Here is a 19,905-nt window from a genome sequence, read left to right as displayed (position 1 = left end):
GGTGGTTGCCCGATATGGAGACAGAGAGGTCCAGGAAGGGGAGAGAGGTGTTAGAGATGGTCCAGGTAAACTTAAGGTTGGGGTGGAAGGTGTTAGTGAAGTGTATGAACTGTTCGAGCTCCTCGTGGGAGCACGAGGCGGCGCCGATACAGTCATCAATGTAACGGAGGAAGAGGTGGGGTTTAGGGCCGGTGTAGGTACGGAAGAGGGATTGTTCCACGTAACCTACAAAGAGGCAGGCGTAGCTTGGGCCCATGCGGGTACCCATGGCTACCCCCTTTGTCTGTAGGAAGTGGGAGGAATTGAAAGAGAAGTTGTTGAGTGTGAGGACGAGTTCGGCTAAGCGGATGAGGGTATCAGTGGAGGGGGACTGGTCGGGCCTGCGGGACAGGAAGAAGCGGAGGGCCTTAAGGCCATCTGCATGGGGAATGCAGGTGTAGAGGGACTGGACGTCCATGGTAAAGATGAGGTGTTGGGGACCGGGGAATTGGAAGTTCTGGAGGAGGTGGAGGGCGTGAGTGGTGTCACGGACATAGGTAGGGAGTTCCTGGACCAAGGGGGAGAAAATGGAGTCTGGATTTCACAAGTTTCAAAATCTCCCCTCCCCCTACCGCATCCCAAAACCAATCCAGCTCGTCCCTGCCTCCCTAAACTGTTCTTCCTCCCACCTATCCCCTCCTCCCACCTCAAGCCGCACCTCCATCTCCTACCGACCAACCTCATCCGGCCCCCTTGACCTGTCCATCCTCCCTGGACTGACCTATCCCCTTCCTAACTCCCTACCTACACTCACCTTTACTGGCTCCATCCCCGCCTCTTCGACCTGTTTGTTTCCTCTCCACCTATCCTCTCCTCTATCCCTCTTCTATCCGCCTCCCACTCTCTCCCTATTTATTTCAAAACCCCCTTCCCCTCCCCCTTTTCTGATGAAGGGTCTAGGCCCGAAACGTCAGCCTCTCTGCTCCTATGATGCTGCTTGGCCTGCTGTGCTCATCCAGCCCTGCACCTTGTTGTCACAGTATTTCCAATGTTATTTAAGGAAGAATGTAAATGTATTGGAGGCAGTTCAAGTGAGGTTAACTGGCCTAATACCTGGAATAGGTGGTTTATCTTATGAGGAAATGTTGGGCAGGCTAAGCTTGCATCCACAGGAGTCGAGAAGAGCGAGAGGTGAATTAATTGAAATATATAGAATTCTGAACAGGCTTGGATATGGTGAGGATGATAACTCTTATAGGAGCATCTGCAACTAGGTGTCAGTGTTATCCATTTAAAACAGATTTGGTGATGTTTTGACTCTCTCAGAGGGTCCTAAGTCTTTAGAATTCTTTTCCTGAAAAAGTGGTGAAAGGTAGTCCTTGAATATTTTTAAGGCAGAGGTGGATAGATTCTTGTTAAGAACAGGGTGATAGTTTATAAGGAGTAGGCAGGAATGCAGATTGAGTTTACAAAGAGATTAGCCATGATCCTATTAAATGGCGGATCAAACTTGAGGTGTTGAATAGCCTACACCCACTAATTCATATGTTTGTATACTCCCTGAGAATTTGGCAGGCAGGAGGAGTTAGATTCTCTCTTGTTGAAGACTGTCATTGTCTCACATTAGTATGGTAAGAGTGTTCCATGTGAGGAAAAGATTGAGTTTTGTTATGATGATCACTCTGATAGAAGAGTCTAACGACATTTAGCTCAGTTAATGGGTATTGGAGACAAAACCTCCATTGCTTTGAGTCCTACCTGGTACAAGGAAGATGGTTGTGGTTATTGTAGGTCTATCATCTCAACTCCAGTTCCTCAGGGTAGTGCCTTAGGCAGGACTACTTGCATGTGAAACAGCATAAGCAACAAGAGATAAATCGAAGCGATCCCACAACCAATGGATCACACCTAACCTTTGCAGTCCTACCACATCCAGTTGTGAATGGTGGTGGTCAATTTAACTTCTCACTGGAGGAGGAAGCTCCATAAATATCCCCATCCTTAATGATGGAAGAGCCCAGGAAATCAATGCAAAAGATAAAACTGAAGCATTCACAGTAATCTTCAGCCAGAAGTGCCAAGTGGATGATCCATCTCAGCCTTCTCCAGTGGTCTCCAGCATAATAGATACCAGTATTCAGCCAACTCATTTCACTCCACCCGTAATCAAGGAATGGTTGGAGGCACTGGATACTGCAAAGGCTATGGGCCCTGATAACATTCTGGCAATGGTACTGAAGACGTGTGCTCCAGAACTTGCTGCTCACCTAGCCAAGCTGTTCCACTACAGTTACAACACTGGCATCTTCCCAACAGTGTGGTAAATTGCCCAGGTATATTCTGTAAACAAAAAAAAGAACAAATCCAATCCAGCTAATTGCCACTCCATCAGTCTATTCTTGATCATCAGTAATGTGATGGAAGGTGTCATCAATAGTGCTACCAAGCAGCACCTGCTCAGCAACAACCTGCTCAGTGACACCTAGTTTGGATTCCACCAGGGCCACTCAGCTCCTGACCTCATTACAGCCTTGCTTCAAACATGAACAAAAGAGCTGAATTCCAGAGGTGAAGTGAGAGTGACAGCCCTTGACATCAAGCCTACATTTGACTGAGTGTTGCATCAAGGAAAAATAATGGGTATTGGGACCAAACCCTCTGCAGGTTGGAGTCACACCTGGCACATAGGAAGATGGCCGTAATTGTTGGGGATCAGTCATCTCAGCTCCAGGATATGTGCAGAAGTTCCTCAGGGCACTGTCCCAGACCGAACCATCTTCAGCTGCTTCATCAATGACCTTCCCTCCATCATAAGGTCGGAAGTGGGAATGTTCGCCGATGATTGCACAATGTTCGGCACCACACATGACTCTTCAGACACTGAAGCAGTCAATATTCAAATACAAGATCTGGGCAATATACAGGCTTGATCTAACAAGTGGCAGGTAACATTTGTGTCACACATGCCAGGCAATGACCATCTCCAATAGGAGACAATCTAACCACCACCCGTTGACATTCAACGGTGTTACTATCACTAAATCCCCCACTATAAGCATCCTGGGGGTTACCATTGACCAGAAACTGAACTGGACTTGCCACATAAATACAATGGCTACAAGAGCAGGTCAGAGGCTAGGAATACTGTGGCAAGTAGCTCACCTCCTGATTCCCCAAAGCATGCCCACCATCTACAATGTACAAGTCAGGAGTGTGATGGAATACTCTCCACTTGCCTGGATGAATGCAGCCCCAACAACATTCAAGAATTTGACAATGTCCAGGCCAAAGCAGCCCGCTTGACTGGCACTACACCCAAAAGCATTCATTCCCTCCACCACCGATGCTCAGTAGCAGCAGTATGTACTATCTACAAGATGCACTGCAGAAAATAGACACTAAGCAACAAATTGGGGAGAGAGGGTTGTGTAATTTGAGGTCAGTTACAAAGGGAGCAAATGCTGGAAATTTGAAAAAAAACTAGAAAATGCTAGAAACGCTAAGCAGGTGAGACAGTATCGATGGAGGCAGGACATCATTGGTAACATTTCTGGTCAATGGCCTTCTTGCTAGAACCTAAAAGGTAAACAATGATTGTCATTAATGGGATGAATGGTAGTTGTATTTACAAATTCCCTGACTTTGGTTTTCTTCACTTAAGTTGGATATCCCAAAGAAGAGAGGTTTGCGGGAAGACCAACAGAAAGAGTAAGTGGAATTTATGAAACCTTGAAAGCCAAAGGATCCATGGGGTTCCATGCTGGCTGGGAGCAGCCACACTGGTTCTACAAACCTGGAGATGACGCTGAATACAGGTAAAATTGAACATTGTGACTAAATGCTACTGAAATTGTAAACCACATGTGACCAGAAAGCCATTAGTCCATTTCAAAACTGCTTTCTCCATGTGAACTTTACACATCTCGGTACCAACAATGTATATCATACAGAAATGCGCTGAAGGAACTCCTTAAGGGTCCCTCAAAAACACGTTCAGATCTGAGGTTTTTGCCACCTATAAGAACAAGGGCAGCGGCGTATGGGAATAGCAACGTCTGCAAGCTCCATAATTCTGATTTGGAAATAGAGCAAACTTTTTATCAACTGGCACCTAGGGGAACCAGGAGTGTGCTGGTTGATCAAATATTCCGGATAATAAAGCGGTATCCCTAATCGCATTAAACCCTGACAGAGTGAAGATTCGAGACATCCCTCAAAAATGTTGATGTAAAAGCATCAATGAATCTCCTAAAATCAGTATAACTCTCAGTAAGTAATAGAAATGTAATGCAGGGAGTATACACATCACTGTGATACTCTTTATTACAGCATAAATACTTGGACATGGTAGATCACAGTATTTGAGGTACATAATTTTTGTTAGTTTATCGAGACAAGGTGCTGGTTAAAATAAAGTTTGCTGTATATCACTGCTCCTTCACTGGAGCTGGATCAATTCCTGGAACTCCATCCCTGCCAACACTTTGAGTGAATTAATCAGCACGGATTACAGTGGTTCAAGAGGTGCTGGTTCTCAAGTGCATTTAAGAATGGGGAGCAGCCAGCGACACCCACATCCCAAAATTCCCCTGAAAATTCTATATCGAAAACCATTTGAATATCATAAAGCCTTAATTTATAAGCAGCACGCACATGCACAACATAATAGTTACAGCATTAATTCTTTTTCAAATGTTAATAAAAAGGTTAATATTGTCCCAAAAATAACATAATCAGAAAACTGAAAGAAAATTTTGACAGTAAATTAATTTCAAACATGCATTCATTTATTTTTGAGAATACAATAAACTAGGAGATGTTACTGATTTCTGCCATTCTGCTTTCAAAGCGGAGACAAGAGTATACGTTAATTTTGAAAAGTATTGGGTAGGCCGAACCTTCTTGGCAGAAATGTGTGAAAGGGCACGGCTGCTTATTCCATTTCAGTGACCTGGTGCTGACCCTAGACAGTTCGACAGGGTCAGCTTTCTTTAAAATGTTTTAAGCAGGCTTTTGGAAGGACGGCTTATCACTGGCTGGGAGGCAGGAATACTACCACCCCTTTTTTGTTGCTACGGCGCTAACAACAGTAAATGTGATCAATGATGTGACTGTATTGTGGCATCTCATCAATGCACCTACTCACATTTGGGAGCATGCTTGAGCTAGCTGTTCTTCTTCATAACTTCCGACAGAAACTATGGGGTGAACTTAACGCCTCCCCACTTGCTGGGTGGGAACGGTGGGGAGTTTCGGGGTCTTGTAGAATAAGACAGGTGACCACTGCCTTCTTGCCCAACCCAACATGTCTCCCTATTCCAGTGATCTCGTAAGGGATCTCGTAACACACCCACCTTGGAGCCAGTTGAGGTCCTTAAGTGAGCAACTGATGACCATTTAAGGGCCTCATCCCACCTCGGCGGCTCTGATACTTGTGGTAGGGGAAGGTGGAAGTAAGGCAGTCAGTCTGGCAACTCTCATTGTGTAGCCTGCTGCTGGCTGATTGCCTTCTTTATTGATGCCCCTTCTGATGGGAACAGTGGCACTCAAATGGACAGCAGCAGGTCCTTCTCATGATCCAGGACCCCAGGGTGGCAGTGCCAGCCTGAGAGTTGCCAACCAGCTGTAGGTGGGTTCTGTGCATTGTGTGCAGCACCAGCTTGTTCCTTTCTCTTGTAGCAGTTGGCACTGGCTTCATATGCTCCTTCCATATGTCTTCCAAACAAGAGACATCTCTAGCATGATGCCAAGCAGTTCTGTTCTCTTGGCAACTTTTTGAAGGTGTTCAATATATTAGCTTCACTTTACACTTACTCTTATGTGAATCTCTCAAAGATTTTCTGAAATAAATGCTGAATGACTATTCATGAAATCTTACCAAAGTGTCCCAGAGAATCTGTATCCTGGACATCCTTAGCAATAAGATAACATGAACTGGTGAGTATTACTTTAAGCAATGCTTGAAACACACCTCAACACCATGTTTTCTCCTAAACAGTTAAGTCGCTATTAGCAGAGCGCATTTTGACAAGCCAACCACCAAACTGGTGTATGACCTCCTTAAGAGGACCTGCAGCATTCTTATGGCAATCACACCCAGAATGAGTGTCCAGCTAACACATTCTTCAGCTCCATTACCAAAGTGAAAAAATGCACTAGCTGTAGAATTAACTTGTGCTTTTGCTCAAGTCCCAATCTTAGATATTTCTGAATCAATCTGTTCAGCGAAGTTATTATACACCTCTAGAACAGGTAGGTTTTGAACTCCAGGCCTCCTGGCTCAGGGGAAGGGACACTACCACAGCACCACTTCTTGATGGTGTTTTTACATTTGTTCCTTGTACTTATACCTACAGTCCATGATTATGAAATTTTACTGAGGTTCAAACATTACATTTTGCACTGATCTTTTAAGGTTATAAATTCATTGTTTTCACATTTGTGTGTTTACAGCTTTATTCCAAGGCAGGAATGTACGCACTGTGATCTCTGAGGAGGACAGAGAGAGAGAGAGAGAGAGAAGCAGAAGAGGAGGAGACAGAATGAAAGAAAGAAGAAGAGAGGGAGAGTTTTTTTTGGAGAATGATCATTAATAGTTTTCATAGTTGGGGTCTGGGGCTCGTGAGTCTGAAGTGACAGACTATGTTGGCAATCCTCCACGCAAAATTTAAAATGTAACAAACTGGCCCGAAAACGTGATCAACAATATTTGAATGTAGATACATCTGTCATTATTGAATGACCTAACTTTATTTCATCCTGAGGTTGGAGAGAGAAAGCGTAAGACTGAGGTAGGAGAGAGGAGGAGGAAAAAAAATGAAGGGGTGAAATTCAGACGCGATGGAGACACTAAACAGGCACTGGAGTATATCCCTCATTTAACTTCCTCGTTTATTGGCTTCAAATCAGGTTGGGAACTAATGAGCAACCAACCAATCTACGACTGCCAGCTTTGTCCTTGCAGCAGAACTAAATTCCAGCCCCATCACACTGGCTAACCTTGAAGGTGAAGGATATTGTATTTAGGAAGGACGGAAGAGAGAAAGTAAGAGAGACTGTGTTGATCAGGGGATAAGCACAGGAGGTGAATTCCTTGCTCCTGATGACTTGCAACCTAAAAGTTTTTAAAAGTTGCAGATATGTCAGTATTAATCCTGCAGAACTCCTGAGACTGTGAAACAGCCCCTGTAGCTTGTAAAGTAGCAAATGCCATCGTGCTGTTCAAGGAAGGAGGGACGCAGAAGACAGATGAAATGAGTAATAGGGACAATACTAGAATCTGTTAATTAGGACAGGGCAGCAGTGCACTTAGTAAATCATAATATGCCCCAATATGTATTAGACATGGTCAATGTGGTTCTGTGAAATAAAAATTGTGCTTGACAAATCTATTATATTTGTTTGGGTGTGTAGCTGCCAATGAATTTTGCATATTTGGATTTTCAATAAGGTGCTACATGACAGGTCATTATGCAAGAGTAGGTCTCTTGGGATAGGAGGCAATAAAGTATGGATTGAGGATTCGTTAAAAGACAGACAATAGAGTAGGAGTAAAAGGGTCATCCTTGTGTTGACAGACTGTAACTAATGGAGTGCTGCAAGGATCAATACTTAAACCATGGTGACTTACAATCTATATCAACTACTTTAGTTAAGGTTCAAACTTTAACATACCAAACCTTGCTGACAACACAAAGCTAGACTGGAACAGAACTTTCATGAGGAGAACATTCCAACTACGGAATACAGGCAAGACAAGAGTGTGAGCAAGAATATGACAGATGGATTATAACGTGAGGAAATTTGAAATTGGTGAGAAGACTAGAAAAGTACACTTCTTTTTTAAAGATCAGAGACAAGTTGTTATTAGTATGCAGAGGAATTCGCATGTCCTTATGCGCAAATCCCAGGAGGCTAGCATACAGGTATTGCAATCAGTCAGGAAGGCAAATAGCATGTGAACTTTTATCGAAAAGGGATTGGAGTGTTAAGCCAAAGGAAGACTTGCTGTAATTATTTTGGGTTTTGTTGAGGCTAACCTGGAGTACTCTGTACTATTTTGTTCACCCAACCTAAGGAAGGATATACTTGCGTCAGAGGAGGCATAGCAAAGGTTTACTATATTGGTGATATTGGTGACACTGTTGTCATATGAGGAGAGATATGGTAGACACAATGGCCAGTTCATCCTAGTTGATGTTGCAGGAGTTTTGCTTGATTGCCTCAGGAGTTGGCTTGAATAAGGTCACCAGTGTTTTTTTGAAGGTACTCCCATTGAATTCAGAGGATGTGATGGAACCATTGCTGGGGGTATTTCTCTGGCTCGCTCATGTAATGCTGATTCACAGTTCAGCTCTCACTGCAATATCAGAGTGTGGTGGTGACAGCTGCTCTGTACACTGAGGCTTTTGTTATCTTGTGAAAGTTTTTGTTGTCAAACACTCATTTCCATGGTTTATGGAAGGCTCAGCTATTCTGCTGCTGCCACTGGAGCTCCTTGTCAATACAGACCTTTTGAGAGAGAATTCTGCAAAGATAGGGGAAGTGCTTGAATATTCCAGAGTCGCTCCCTCAACAACTGTGAAAGGTAGAGTTTTTGGCTAAACAGTTGTGGGTTACAATGAGTTTTGTTTTTGCAATATCCAAGGGCAGACTCAGCCTCTTGTCTGCAGAACTGAAAAAATTGAGAGTACAGAGTGGAAAAAGACACAACAATCACCCACAAACAGTAGTAGTCAGTTTAGTTTTGGCACTGAGGGAACTGAAGTTAAAATGTATCCATATAGGTGGTCTTTAGTATTCTTATAAGAGGGAGTTAATATTTATGATGAATAACATGTAAATTATAAATAGCATGAGGGCTTAACACCAGTCTGGACTTGGAAGATGAGATAACAAGGTGTAGAGCTGGATGAACACAGCAGGTCAAGCAGCATCAGAGGAGCAGGAAAGCTGACGTTTTGGGCCTAGACCTTTCTGAAGAAGGGTCTAGGCCAGAAACCGGTCAGCTTTCCTGCTCCTCTGATGCTGCTTGGCCTGCTGTGTTCATCTAGCTGTACACCTTGTTATCTCCGATTCTCCAGCATCTGCAGTTCCTACCATCTCTGGACTTGGAAGATGACTGTTTCAGATCTCTTACGGATTGCAATCATATCATCAATTGCATGATGGCGTTACCTTTCTTAAACATCCAAATCTTTGGAGTACTGTTCACAGAGCCTTGTGAGTTACTGACTCAAATGCTTTGGTCAAGTTGATGGATGCAATTAAAAGTTCTTGGTGTTGTTCTTAACATTTTTCTTGAATATGTCTGCTAACAAAGATCATGACAGAGATTTTTCTGTAAGATCTTAAGTAACACTGTATCTGTGGAGGAGATTTCCTCAAGTAGGCAATTCAGGAGTCTTGTGCCAGGATTATCCCTATTGTGGATGTGGGAATTGTCCTGACTTCTCGGATTATCTCCCTTCTTGAAAGTGGTTTCAGTTGTCACATTCCTATACTCAAGGGGAGTTCGTCCTCCTCCCAAATCCATTGAATGAGTGCATGGAGTCTTGAAGTGAGCAAAGGTCCACCGGCATTGATGACCTCAACAGGAATTCCATTGGAGCTGGAAGCTTTATTGATTTACTTTTGTTACAGTGCTCTCATCAATGTATTACTCATGGAATGTGGATGTTGCTGGTTGGGCCAGCATTTATACCCCATCCCTAATTGTCCCCAAGGTTCTACCATAGGGTGCAGGGGATAGCCTGGAGAATGCCCTACTGTTCTGCAGTTGAGATGGATATTGTGAAGATTTTCTGGACTAGTTGTGAGCTGCAATTCAAATACTCTCATTGGTCAGGCTGCTTAAATTTTAAAGCTTTGATCGTCTTCCTGTTGGACTTTTGGGTCTCGTGATGTCTTGGGCATTAGGTGAATGATCATCATGGATTGAACAAGTCTATAATCTGTTCGTCGTGGATCAGCTCACTGCATGGATAGAGTGACGCAGATACCTTTGAGTCGAGTAATGACATTTCCTGGAGCTGTCAATGCTTTGACCTATGATGCCTCTAAGTGATTTTATTATTTGTCCTCCTGGCAGACGAGGGAATTTATTATTATAATGACACCATATTGAACATACTTTGTCAGCAGGAGATGTCATTTGCAATCTTTTTTCCCACCTTGTTTTGCTAAACAGTTACACTGCAGATACTGGAGTTACAGTCAATCCTAGTGCTGAAGTCCCCCAGAAGGACAAACAAAGAAAATCCTTTGGCATCAAGACCAGAACAAAACTTTTCCTTAATATCTTCATTGTAGCCATGGGTTGGGACATAAATGCTGATAATTGGCATGTAAATTTAATGTGGGGACTTGGGATGCCGTCATTGTTCACACACTCTTGACTGATTGGTGATTACCTTTTGATGAATGTTGATTATGGAGGAAAATCATGCCCCAACTCTCAATTGATTGCACCTGAAAAGGGCCCTGCAGTGTAAATTGCACACAAATCAGGTTTTAGGCGAGATGTCCTGAGGTAATTGCACAAACAACCACCATTTCACAGAATTAGTGAGGGAAAGTTTGAAATTTGCATAGTAGCACACCATGTGTTTTGTGCTGACTGATTGATTCTCAAATTATTTACATTTTTCATCATGGAGGTAACAAATAAATTTCCATTACAGGATGGGCCTTATAGCTGGAAACCTCCAATAATCCTGGAGCCATAAGAAGTGCAAACTACCCCTGTAGACCTTTGGTGGTACTGATTTTTCAGCTATCGCTTACATATCATTGATCTTAAAGAAATTACTTATCTTGTTAAGATAGGCCTTTTTGATTTAGCTGTATTTGAACAACCTATTGTCGAATGATGTTAGCCTTTGATACTTACTGTCTTCAATATCTTATAAGCACATTAGCAACTCCATTGAAAAACAAGAATTTAGCAAAGACCAAGCAGAGTGAGTCCATATTGATGATTGTGATCCATAAATGAAAATTATGTGACTTTCCTTTCTTTATTAAATTATACAGCACAGATTGTGGCCATTCACCATATTATGCCTTTGGTGGCCTCTTAAGTCACTAGTCCAGTTCACTTGCTTCTTTCCAATGGTCCCATAATTCAAACCTTTATTCAATTCCCTTTTTTTTAAATCAATCTTTCATTGGATATGGTATCTAATTGTCCTTGAGCTGTGTAGCTAGCTCAGGGGGCAGAAAAGAGTCAGCCACAGTGTTATGGATTTGGAGTCACATGTAGGCCAGATCATGTGAGGAATGGGACAATTCCTTTCTTGAAGGGAAGTAAGTTTGATGGATTTGTGACAACAGCTGTTGTCAGTTGCTGAGACTAACTTTATATTGAGGAATTATTAATTGAATTTACACCTCTCAAACTTCCATGGTGGGATTTCAACCCCATGTCCCCAGAGAACTAGCTTGGCCCTTTGGGTTACATTATTACTGCAAACCATCACCCCCTCTTGCTAGACAACAAGGTGCAGGGCTGGATGAACACAGCAGGCCAAGCAGCATCATAGGAGCAGAAAGGCTGACGTTTCAGGCCTAGACCCCCTCTTGCTAACTTGACTGAATCTACTTCCAGAAACTTCTCAGATAATGGATTACATCAAAACAATTCTCTCACTTCTGGTTCTTCAATTTAATTGAAGAGTTTCAAATCACACCTTTCTACAGGGTGACTGCAAAGGACAGCATCATGATGAATAAAAGCAAAATGTGATTTTCTGTTTTGCATAACAAAGGATTGATTTAACAAACTTATTCAACCATGCCAGGCCAAGTTTTCATCGCACAAACTGGTTTGAACCAGTTGGAAGAGAGTGTAAACAGGTCATGGAAAAAGTAGGAGTATTTGATCTAACACCTTTTGGAAAGTTCAGTTTGAAGGGAAAGGACTCCGTTAAACTTCTGGACCGCCTCATTGCAAATGTTGTTCCAAAGGTAAGTGGATGTCTGTGTTAAATGGAAAAGTGGAAGACAGGTTAAATTGCAAAATGCCAACTTTTTGAGGTTGTAGGTAGGAGGTCCTGAGGTAATAACACAACAAACACAGAATTAGTGGTAAGGGAAAGCTTGGTATTTACGTAGTAGCACATTGTGTGTTTTGTGCTCAGGAACAAAAACAGAAGTTTCTGGAAAAGCTCTGCAGATCTGGCAGCATCTGTGAAGAGAAAATCAGAGTTAACATTTCGGGTCTGGTGACTCCTCAGAACTGATGGTAGCTGAGAAAACATTGATTTATATGCAGAAAATAGGGAGGGGAATGGGATAGGGAGTAAATGATAGGATAGAGCCCGAAGAGAGAGAAGAGCAGTTGGATAGACATAGGAGTTGATAACGATCTGCATATGTGTTTTGTGCTGACTGATTTGACTGTCAAATCATTTACATTTTTCATAATGGAGGTAACGAATGGATTTCCATTACAGGATAAATCATTTACAGCTATTTAATTTCAACTCTTAAGCCCTCAAATGCCGTCTCCATTTTCCTTTGAAAGATTCTGGAAAGCATTGTTACTAAGCATCTCATGGCCATCATCTTGTAACACCCTTCGTCAAAACTCTAACAACATTCTATGTGTCTGAAACCCTGATGCGTTATCCTTTTTCAACCGAGAATATAAATAGAAGCAGGAGTAAAGTATATGGCCTGGCAAGCTTGTTCTGCAATTTAATATGATCATGGATGACCTTCAGTTTCAACTCCGTTTCTTTCATATGTGATCACAAGAGACCAAAAGTCCGTCTTACTCCCTACTCCCAATTCCTCTGCCTTCGCTGCCTCTGCTCCCAAGATGGGGCATTCCACTCCAGCACATCCCAGATGTCCTCCAATTTCAAGGACCGCAGCGTCCCCCCTTCGGTGGTCGAAAATACCCTCAACTGCATCTCTTGCGTTTCCCGCACCTCTGCCCTCACATCCCCTCCCCCCAACAGGAATAAAGACAGAATCTCCCTTGTCCTCACATACCACCCCATCTCCAACGCATCATTCTCCGCCACTTCCACCACCTAAAATTTGCCCCCACAACCAAAGATATATTTCCGTCCCCACCCCGATCGGCCTTTCATAGGGACCACGCTCTCCATGATTCCCTCGTCCACTCCACACTCCCCACCAGCCCCACCACCCACAGCACCTTTCCTTGCAATCACAGGAAGTGCTACACCCGCCCCTCCCCCCCCCCCCCCCCCCGCCCCACCTCACCTCACCTCCATTCAAGGCACCAAACAAACCTTCGAGATTAAAGAAGGGTTCACCTGCACATCCATCAATGTGGTCTATTGCATCCGCTGCTCCCGATGTGGCCTCCTCTACATCAGTGAGACCAAGCAGAAGCTTAGAGACCGTTTTCTACAGCACCTGTGTTCTGTTCACGACAAACAACAACACCTTCCGGTCGCAAACCATTTCAACTCCCCCTCCCACTCCCTGGGCAACATGTCCATCCTGGGCCTCCTCCAGTGTCACAGTGACGCCACCTGGAAAGTGGAGGAGCAGCACCTCATGTTCCGCCTTGGGAGCCTACAGCCCAATGGCCTCAATGTGGATTTTACCGGTTTCAAAATCTCCCCACCCGGGCCTCATCCCATGACCAACCCTCCCTCTCATCCCTGCCTCCGTAACCTGACAAAACCTGTCTATCTTCTCTCCTACCTATCCACCCCTCCCACCTCACTGATCAATCCCCACCACACCCTACCTACACTCACCAATCACCATCCCACTTACCTTTTCCCAGCCTCACCCCTCACCCTCTCTCTCTTTATTTCTGAACTTCCTTCCTTGTCCCCGTTTCTGAAGAAGGTTCCCGACCTGAAACATCAACTTTCCTGCTCCTCGATGCTGCCTAGCCTGCTGTGTTCCTGCACCTCCACACTGTGTTATCTCTAAAAGTCTGTCTTTGCCTTAAATATATTAAATATGGTATTATTCACAACTCCCTGAGGCAGTAAATTCCATCAATTAACAACCATTTGAGTGAAATAATTCCCCCTCATTTCAGTCGTAAATAGTTAGCCCCTTATCCTGAGATTGTGCTCCTGTATTTTAGATTCCCTGATCAGCAAAAACAATGTCTCAGCATCTCCCCTTTCAGCCCCTTCAGAATCTTCTACTATGCAATGAGATTGCCTCTCATGCTTTTACACTCCAGAGAATATAGACCCTATTTACGCAGCTTTCCATCAATGGACAACCCTATCATCCTAGGGACCAATTTGATGAACCTTTGTTGTATTATTCTCAATACAAGTACATCCAGACTAAATCTCCATATGGCATGTTAGAAGTGTGTCACCAACACCCTGTGCAATTTTAACAAGACTTTTTATTAATTCCAATTCCTTTGCAACAAACGCCAATTTATCATTTACCTTACGAATTCCTTGTTGCAAGCATCTGAACTTCTCCAGCACATTGGATGTAGTCACATGTGCCCTTTTCCTCTGCAACCACTGAGACTGTGCCTCATGTGGTTACATTCCCACTGCAGTGAGCCTTATCTCCCTTAATGGCTTCTCCTCCAGTACCCAGCCATTGAGCTGGGAATCAAGGCTGCAATCCATGCTCTCTTTCTGTTTGTCATCAGTATGTCATGCCATCATTGAAAGCTGACAATATCCAGCTTCAGTCTCCAGCAGTATTTTTTTGATAACCACAAATATATCTGTGCTGTCTGACCTAAGATCTGGCATCAGCTCATTGTTGCACCTTGGATACCGCATTTCCTCAGTTTGTCTTTGGTGATCATTCCCCCAGATTTGGTGGAAAAGCTAAAAATATGAAAAGATGTAGACTGGTTCTTTTAAATATAGTTAAAGGGATAAAGTTCCAAGAAAATGCAGATGATTCATTGTGACAATTGCAGTGTGTGACCCCTCTTTATTCGCCCCCTCCTTTCCCACAGATGGGCTCTATAAACATCAGTCATATGATTACACCAAGAGGGCGAGTGTATGCTGAGGTAACAATCAGCCACTTGTCAGAGGAGGAGTTCCTGCTGGTGACAGGATCGGGGTCAGAGCTCCATGACCTAAGGTGGGCATGGATTTTTTTTAAGAGTGAAACTGCTGACATGAATTTATTCATTATATTTGCATTTTCTTCATTGGGTCAATACAGTGCAAACACATTTTCTGTTCATTTTGTAAGATGTTTAATAAATGAAGAGAATTGATTGTGCAAATTTTTAAAACTAGATGAAGTTTTTAAGACCTTGCATCTTCCATTCTTAAAACCCCTGTCCAGTACCAAGAAAGGAAGTGGACAAGACTAACTGGAGATGCCATCGGCTCAGCAATACACTGGGTTGAGGCTTATGTCTTCTAACTAGGGTCAGGCAGTTATCTTTTCACTTGGTCACCAGAACACTGTCCATTCTGATCTTGTTTGTAACCATTACCCAGTCTCAGAATTGGGTGTCGCTGGCAAGGCTCTCATTTATTCTCTATCCCAATCTGCTCAAGCTGATTGGCCATTCTAAAGAAGCACTCACACTAATCTGGGACTCAAGTCTCTACAGACTACATCAGGTCATCAAGTTCCTTTCCCAGAGTGGAATAATTCTCCATTGGTGTTAGTGGAACACAGGCAATATTGGTTTGGCTGTCTGTTTTGTATCGTTTTCCATTTTTATCTCCGTTGAGGTTAATGGAGATGGAAATTGGGAGGGATGTTTAATGAAGGTGAATCCAGTTTTGCCTGTTTTTCTCTTATTACCGAAGTTACCCATAAGGACATTAGTGGAACTAATTGTAAATTATTTGTTGAACATCTTGAACACTCAGTATTGGTTGGCTCAGTGATTGAAATGCTACCCCAGGACATGAACTCATACCATGCGGTGAATGCTTATCAATCCTTTTGCCTCCACTCCACAAGTAATGATACACTCACTATGAGTTGAAGTGCAGTGCCAACCAGATTCATAAATGCCAAAATGGTGGTATGCAATGCCTTGATTGAAACAAGCCTTTTGCACATTTACTTATTTATTATTACTTTAAAAAGGGAAGCCAGATCTGTACTCTTCATCTGACTTATCACTTCCTTTTATTTAGATATATAGAGGAAGAGGCAGTGAATGGTGGCTATGCAGTTGAGATTCACAATGTGACTGATGAGATCGGAGTGCTGGGTGTAGCAGGGCCATTTTCACGGATGGTCCTTCAGAAACTCACGACAGTAGACATGAGTGGAACAGCGTTTAAGTTCCTGCAGTGTAAGCCTGTCACTCTGGCTGGTATCCCCCTTACAGCTATGAGGATTTCCTACACAGGTTAGTGTCAGATACTGATACACCTGCTTGCACTTGCTGCAAATCCCATTTCTTATTCACATACTTATCCAAATTCCTTTTAAACGTAACTATGCCGGCATTCACCAGTTCCTCTGTGAGTTCATTCCACACATGAGCCACTCTCTGTGTAAAAAAGTTGCCCCCTATGTCTTTTTTAAATTTGGAGAAAACACAAGAGCAATGAAGAATTTCTCAGCGTGTGGAGAAGGTAATACCATTAGTGAATATCTTCAAGCAAAGACATCAAGGTTAGTTTGGCCATCCTCTAAACTTGAATGAGGTGATTGAAGGATGATTAAAGGGACGTAGACGAGGAAGAGTGAAAATAAGTGGTAATTTTAGACAACTTAAAATTAGAAATGGGATGGCCTGATAGGCAACTGAAAAAAGATGAGACGTGGAGAAATGAGTATAAGACTTGCCCTTTAGATAACTTCAAAGTTAATAATCAGGAAACTATGGGAAATACATGCCCAAACTTCTGATCTGTGCTCCCACAGGTGAAACTCTATCAGGAGCCCAAGTACTTATTAAAATGCCATGATGAAGCAAATGTTTGATAAAAAGGTGTTTGTGACGTCACAGTAGTCATATGTGCTGTTGCAGACAAATGTAATAGCGCAATTAGCACATCATAAATAACACTGCAATTATGTTGCTATTTTGAAATGTGATCATAATCAGTTCACAAAATTGTAAATGTGAGCTCTAATTTCCTGGCTCCATGGAAACAGGATACCTAGTAGGGTGGTTGAAGGATATCCAAAGGGATACCTCCCCAGTGCATTCTTGCCACTCAGAGATTTCCCAGGATCGGCAGGGAACTAGGTCATCTACTCATTTTATGGAGATGGGCAACCATTTACTTCATGAAGACCCCAACTGGGGGCTATTTAGCAGCGGTGCTGGTTTTTCCCAGCTGCTCTCCCTACCCTGGGTATATATGGAAGTCATTGTCCCTGTTGAAGTAGCTTCTTGGTTGTTGCCAGACTGGCCAGTAGAACTGGCCTTTCTGTGCCTCAATGACACAGCTGCGGAGATGAAAGGCTGTGGCTCTATCCATGAATGGACCTTTAATCTATGACTTCTCTGCTGGCAGTTGAGGCATCAGCTTGTTGTGCCTCAGCAATTTGCTGCACTGCATTTGTAGGTGGTGCACACTGCTGCCACTATGTGCCTGTAATGGAGAGAATGCATGATTAAAGAGGCTGGATGGGATGACAACCAAGCGGGCTGCTTTTTCTTGGATGGTGTCTAGCCTCCTGAGTGTTATTGGAGCTGCACTCAACCAGGCAAGTGGGAAGTATTCCATCACACTCCCCACCTTTGCCTTGTAGATGGTGGGCAGGTGACAGAAGTCAGAAGGTGAGTGATTTGCCACAAAATAGCTGGCCACTGACCTGCTCCCCCCACCCTTCGGCCCAGTAATTGTGGCCGATTCAGTAAAACTTCTGGCCATGGTGACTCCCAGGATATTGATAGTGGGGTATCCAGTGATGGGACTGCTGTTGATGTCAAGGAATGATTGTTAGATACCTTGTTGATGGAGATGGGTCATTGACTGGCATTTGTGGGGCACAGTGTCACTTGCCAGTTATCATTCCAAGGATGAACATTGTCTGGTGCTTGCTGCATGCAGGCACACTCTGCTTCAATGTCTGAGGAGTCACAGACATTGTGCAATCATTGGCGAACATCCCCACTTCTGACCTTATGATGGAGGGAAGGTCATTGATGAAGCAGCTGAAGATGGTTGGACCGAAGACACTACAATGAGGAACTCCTGCAGAGATGTCCTGGAGCTGAGATGACTGACCTCCAACAACCACAACCATCTTCCAATGTGCTAGGTCTGACTCCAACCAGCGAAGAGTTGTAGGACTTTCTGTTCTTCAGTTTTCTTTCTCCAGGTTCTTTTCATCCCTTTGCAGGAGGCACAGGTCAATTAGTACACCAACCACCGAGTCTTTTAGTTAGTAGTTAAAGGCAACAGCTTACAGCAACCAGTGGGAGAAAATTCTTTCAGTTTCAGGTAATTTACCGCAGAAAGAGAGAGAGACACACACGCACCCGCGCGCATACACACGCACAGATGTACCACCTGCCCCTTCCAGCAGTCCACAGGCTTCTCAGTGTATTGTTCACACCCACAAGCTTTTCAGCTGCCCAGGAATCAATCAGAGAGTTGTCTTCCAGGGGATTGAATGGTAGAGCAGGTTTGAGGGGCTGAATGGCCAACTCCTGGTGCTATTTCATATGTTCATAATAGGTGGAATTAATGTCTGTAGTGCCTAAAGTTCCAGTGAGATAAATTCTGACCAGTATTAATAATGTCAGCTATTCTAATATACATTGTGGGGTGTACCTGGGAGGAAGTGTCCGTAAATTTTAATGTACTGCACTGAATAGAATTTCAATATATTAAGTGCTAATCCTGATACTTACCAGCTGTACATCCCATTTATATCAGCTTTAAAGTGTTGAAAATGAAAGGAAATATCTCTATTACACTCCTTATAGTGTGAAGCCTCATAATATATTTTTGGCATGATTTAAGCTTGACTGACCTCTCTGTTTCACTCTAGGTGAGCTTGGGTGGGAGTTGTACCACAAACGACAAGACACTGCTGCCCTCTACACTGCCATCATGGAGGCAGGGCAGGAATTTGGAATTGACAACTTTGGAGCGTATGCTATGAACTCCCTACGACTTGAGAAAGCATTCAGAGGCTGGGGAGCAGAGGTCAGTAGCTGTGAGATATCATATTTACTCTTTTTCTAGTGCTGCCCCATTCAGCAACACACAAAGTGACAGTCTTCATTTGTGCTGAATTCAAATGAAAAGCCGAGTAGGTTGGCTTTTAATTGGGAGCAGGTCTCACGTAGGGACGATATAGGCCCAGCATCAGTCACATTCCATCAAGGAGAATCTAGCTTTGTGCAGTTCACATTCACAAGGCATGGTGCTTGCACTGAGCTAAGTCACAAGGGAGAGGAACAGGGCCACTTTGTGAGTGTATTAACCCAGATGCCCATACTTTCTCAGCAGTTCCAGCATGAGTTGTCATGCTTCTCCACACCCTGCTAAAGAAAATCATTGTCTTTCCTGCCAGGTCTTCCTGAATAGGGGTTAAATCGAAATTTATGTGGAATTACATCCGAAAAATAGCACTGAAACTAACTGTCAACCCAGCCAATCTGTCTTGGTGTTTGTACACTACACAAGTCTCATCCCATTCCACATGCCTCAGCCTTTCACCTCTTTCTATTCTCTGCTCTGCCAAACTCCCTTCTATATCTCCCTTTTGAAAACAACTATTTGCTTAAATCACTTTCTTTTGTAGCAAGTTATACATTCCACCTACTCTCTGAGTACAGAAATTTCTCCTTATTTCCCTATTTTTGTCATTAATAGCTATTGATGGCCCCTAGTTTTGGAGTCTCTGACAGGTGAAAACACTGGATGGAAAATTGGGCCCATTAGCAATGGAAGTTATGACAAAGGCTCTTAAGCACTGCGTCATGTTTGGGTCTACAAATGTACACACTGACTTGGCTTGAATATCTGCATTTGCTGTAAGCTTGGCACAAAGCCT

General features: G+C 43.4%; 1 protein-coding gene across 3 annotated transcripts in view; it reads left to right on the top strand.

Moving 5' to 3' along the window:
* dmgdh (dimethylglycine dehydrogenase) overlaps window positions 1-19,905 on the top strand; it is a 184,340-nt gene that overhangs the window by 144,291 nt on the left and 20,144 nt on the right. For all 3 annotated transcript variants that reach the window (XM_048592254.1, XM_048592262.1, XM_048592268.1), the window contains exons 10-14: window positions 3,641-3,794; window positions 11,781-11,946; window positions 14,918-15,048; window positions 16,071-16,288; window positions 18,895-19,052. In XM_048592254.1, coding sequence (XP_048448211.1) covers window positions 3,641-3,794; window positions 11,781-11,946; window positions 14,918-15,048; window positions 16,071-16,288; window positions 18,895-19,052 — 827 coding nt within the window. The remainder of the gene's footprint in view (window positions 1-3,640; window positions 3,795-11,780; window positions 11,947-14,917; window positions 15,049-16,070; window positions 16,289-18,894; window positions 19,053-19,905) is intronic.

The sequence above is a fragment of the Rhincodon typus genome, chromosome 3 (genome assembly GCF_021869965.1).
Source record: "Rhincodon typus isolate 14 chromosome 3, sRhiTyp1.1, whole genome shotgun sequence".
NCBI lineage: Eukaryota > Metazoa > Chordata > Chondrichthyes > Orectolobiformes > Rhincodontidae > Rhincodon > Rhincodon typus.
The sequence above is the reverse complement of the archived record's forward strand: the minus strand, read 5'-3'. Positions and strand labels throughout refer to the sequence as shown.